At 37.3% G+C, this 4,747-nt stretch overlaps 1 protein-coding gene across 1 annotated transcript; it reads left to right on the forward strand.

Moving 5' to 3' along the window:
• Positions 1–311: 311 nt before the first annotated feature.
• LOC129576615 (40S ribosomal protein S12-like) lies at positions 312–4,415 on the forward strand. Its single transcript, XM_055461943.1, has one exon. It carries the CDS (start codon positions 2,740–2,742, stop codon positions 3,166–3,168), a length of 429 nt encoding a protein of 142 aa, XP_055317918.1. The 5' UTR covers positions 312–2,739; the 3' UTR covers positions 3,169–4,415.
• The last annotated feature ends 332 nt before the right edge of the window (positions 4,416–4,747 follow it).

Genomic DNA, 4,747 nt, shown 5'->3' on the forward strand with positions numbered 1-4,747 from the left:
ATTGATTCTTTTTTTTTTTGGTGTTATCTTAAAATTTGAGACAGAGACGAGGAAAAAGACACGGCAGACGAATGCGATTAATGTCTTCTCCTTTTTATTTCGCTTTCTGGCTGTCGTCTATGTTCTAGCTACCACATACAATTAATTGGCACCGTTTTGCGACTTGAGAATTGAATTTTTTTCTGACGTTGCTCAAAGTCATCTGCTCGTTCGATCACACGGCGCATTGTTATACTGATTTGATACAAACGAAATCGAAGGTTGTTGCGGATAAATTTGATTGCACTTTCGCAGATTTTTACTTTCATTGCCGTCGTCGTCGTGCCACATATTAATACGTTAAATCGATGGCATCGCGACAGTTAATTAGATTCACATTTCAGTTTACTACATAGAAACGATTAAATGGCGATAAAATATTCGGAAAAATTCAAGACGATTCAACTGTCGATAGATAACGAACTCGGTATCTCCATGTGCCACACCACCAATATCAAAGAATGCGAACAATTCACATTGAAACTATTTGCCAAACCGTAGATTCATTGCCAGATGAATATGTGTAGCAGGTTGTGAACGCGGTTGCTATGGGAGATTGAAAGAGCAAATGATACGGCTATTTTAGGTTATCGCAGTAGCGTCTTGGTTTCATTCATCTATAGTGTGATGCGTTGCTACTTGGCAATGTAAATTTATTGAAAATGCGTCGCAGGCGACACTGAAAATGAGAGAGAAAAAAGAACACCAGATGAGCGAGAAAGTGTGTATGTGTGTGTGAGATAGAAAGATAGAGAGAGAGAGAGACCACTCCAGTAAGGAGAAAAATAAAGGCACACAGACCAAACTGGATTACCTATGAAATGTGTCTAAAAATAAACAAAAAGCCCATAATTTAAAATTGTAACAAATGTGTCAGTGAAAACGTAAAATAATTTGTGGGTAAATGTGTTATATGAAGCAACCGTCAAATGATAACGATAAAATCGTAATTTGTCTAGGATTGACATTACTCGTGTGCCGCAACATCTTCAATACCACCAAATCATTTGCATTGTGGATACACTTTTCCGCCAAATCACCGTCGTTCTCGTCGCTCAATTGGCCGCGGTGATTTATTACTTCGATATTACTTGAGAAGTCGCAGTACAAATCGGGCATTAAATTGTGAGACTTGGCTGCCAATTTTTTTCTACTCAATTTCAATAGAAAAGTTGCAATTTTCACGAGGATTATTTGCGATAATTTCTGGCCAATTTGTTCTGCTTCTATTCTTTTTATACAATTCCCTATTCATAGCCTCAATTGGTAAAGAAACAAAGAGCAAATAAATAATTCAAACGAAATGAAGCGATTGTAATTTTCCCATGAAATTATAAGTGTGGCGTTAATTTCCTGATATTTTGCCGCCAAATCAATGTGCCAAAAAGAAGAAAAATTCCCAATGAAACTATCAATTAGACAAAAACCGCACTCTGAGAATACCGAGATGTGTTTTTCACATTCTGTTATTCAATGGAATTTTGTGTTCTATCGACGATTGTAAACAAACGTTCGGTTTTTTTTTCGGCAAAAATAATAGGTAAACAGTAAGAAAAAAAAAACAGTAAAGAGCAGCCAGGATGATGATAAACAGACTTCCCCAAAAAGCATCTCGTAACGATGATAGAGAGAGAAAATCACACTTCCTAAGAATTATGAGAAGAGAGTTTGTTTCCACGAGGGAATATACAATGACGACGAGCTAAGTGCAGAAAAAACCAAAACAAACAGCCGCACACACAAATTTCGCTATTCACGCTAGAACGGCAAAAGAATTAACAAAAACAACAACAATCGAACGAACACAGCGAAATAAAAAATGTATACAGCGAGAAAAATTCCCGAAACAAACAAGAATCGAACACACAGCGGTGCACGATAACAAAAAAACCATAATAAAAATTCTACGTTAAATGATAATGGATTCCGTCTAAAATAATTATCAAGTGTTCAGGAGAATTGGCCGAGTGGTGTGCGTGTGCGGATCGGATCGTCTGTTCATTAAAGCTCGTGTCTATATGTTCAACAAGCTGGTGAACTCGTTTGGTTTGCCTGCTGCTGCTGTTGCTGCCGCCGCCGCTGCTGCGGTTTGCATGTGTATGCATGGAGAAACGATGGCGCTTCGTTGCATTCGGCTGAACGAATAGCATGTCTCCTCCGTACCGAAGCGTCCGTACGAATGGAGTAGGCCTCGCATATAAGTACAACCCAGCAGTATGCTAAACGATTTATTCAATCATTTCAACTCAACGTAAACACATCGTTACACTCAACGCATTTGAACATTGACTTTGTGATTCCCCTACTCTCACCGCAAACAATTCAAAACAAGTTGTAGGAAGCCGCTAGTTTGAATTTCACAACATTGCGTTATTTCTTGTATATTGGGAAAAAAAAACTCACACAAAATTCGAAAGCAAACAAAAGAACATTTAAGTGAATATTGACAACCAAAGTGAAAACAAAGGAAATTGTTACGAAAAAAAAGCAGAAAAAATCTGCAGAAAAAAGAAGAAAATAAGCAAAGAACTGTGCAAAATTTGCAGCAAAAGTGTAAAAGTGACAAATAAAGTGGCTTCAAGCAGTAGCAGCAGCCCGGAAATATCATACGCAAATATACTAAAAGGATCGCCACAAGTCGAGAAACCGTATTTATCGTCGCCGATACAAGCAGCTCCTATCACAATTGACGCAGACACAATGACAAACGGAATCGGAAGCATCACTAGCAAGGCCTTGCGAAATGCCAAACAGCAAGATCGTTTAATTGTTGGCTTATCGCAGGCCATTAAAACGCTATCCAACGATCCAGAAGATACAATGTTCTGCATATTGGCACAACCAAAGCCTGGCGACAGTGCATCGCACATGCAAGTCATTTTACTCGAAGCATTCTGCTATGAGAATGGCATTTATACCATCAAAGTGGATGACATGGAGAAACTATCAAACATTGTTGATGCACCAAAACTCGAGAATTGCGTCCTAATGCAACGTTACAAGCATGAGACCGACTCAAAGCAACCGCTTAAATTGAAAATCTTCGATTTGGAAGAGAAATTGAGTGATCACTGTGAGGATTATTGGGATTCACAACACAAACCAATCATTCGATTGCCGGACGAGTGAACCACCGAGCGCCGAGCACAGATCATCAAGACTAAACCGGAATGCAATTATAGTGAAGAATTTTCGCAAACACAGAATTGTGCAAGTGTTTGACAAAAATGCACACCGAAAATTACCGAAAATTGTGAAATTAATGGCGCTGTTTCAATCGGGCGCCAGTGCTCAAGTGCTATCGATAAGGAAACAAAAGCCACAAGAAAACAGCAACAACAACAACAACAAAAAGAACAATCAACCAAAAGACAATTTAATAGTTTTTGATTCGCAGTCCGGCCCAATCGTTTCACGTGACGATTCAATGCGCAGCGATGAAGAGACAATCTATTGTCGATATGTAACCGACGATAACAACAACAACCAAAGATAATTCTAATTTTATGTGTGTGCTAAAACATCGGCCGCAGACAACTATTTAACCATCTATCGTATATATTGCATCAGCTGAATGAAACAATCGTTCGACACACCATCCAACATCAGCCGAATGCAAGCTAATCAAGTGGGGCTACTCATCGTCAAGTGTCGAATTATATAGATATATGTATCTATAGCTATAGTTAAAAGTATATATATTTGTTATTGTTTCTTTTTTGTTATACCGAATGTCTAGGATTTAATTCCAGTTTTACCCAATTATATGTAACAACAAGACAAATCGTTTTGAAAAAAAAAGAAGACATAACAATTGTAACGGTAATGATGACTGTACAGAAAAAAAATATATGATAAAAATGATTATAAAAGAATTGTAATAACAACAACAAAAGCACAAGTGGTCATCGTCTTCGCCTTCGTCGTTGCCGCAGCAAGTGAACATGTTCATACGTGTCTGTAGTTCATACGTTTCGTATCATCCACCAAATATTTGTTGACATGAACCAAATCGAAGAAAGAATGAAAAGGAAGCAAAAAATGCGCAAAATTAGGCCGTTGCCGTACGAACTTGTATCGCAATTATACTATCGTATACACGCGCTCAAAAAGTAAGACATGTGTGTCGAAATTGTTCAAATATTTTTGTAGCGGCACGTATGAACATTGAATTACCTGCAACGACCGCGTTGTAGACGACAACAACAACAACAATGAAAAATGCTCACACGGCAGTAAAAGAAGTAGGGAAAGTGGCAGAGAAAGTCAGAATAATCATGTTATGTTTGAACAATTATACAAAAATCTGTAGTAACACTTCAATGATATTATGACGAGAAAATATTGAACAAAAAAATGCTAATTTTTACTCTGATTGTAATAAATAAACTTTGATATTACATAACAAACTATCGCTATGATATTATTTAAACGAAAAATGTCAATATTTTAATGTAAAACAAAAACAATTTTTCTTTTCTTTTCACAAATAAAATTTACCGAAACTAAAGAAAAAATCAAGTGTATTCTTCTTCTTTCGATCGAAATTCATTCTTCGGAATACTTTCGCTCAGGTGGGAAATGCCGTATTGCTCTTTAAAGCTCTTTTTTTTTTAGATCGCAACCTTGAAGCGGATGGCGAAATCGTCTCATACAGATCATCAAACTTTACAGAGGTAAGCCTCGAAAGAAACCGTTGGTACCATTT

Source organism: Sitodiplosis mosellana, unplaced genomic scaffold (genome assembly GCF_009176505.1).
Source record: "Sitodiplosis mosellana isolate CC-2019 unplaced genomic scaffold, AAFC_SMos_1.0 Smas_scaffold_6191, whole genome shotgun sequence".
NCBI lineage: Eukaryota > Metazoa > Arthropoda > Insecta > Diptera > Cecidomyiidae > Sitodiplosis > Sitodiplosis mosellana.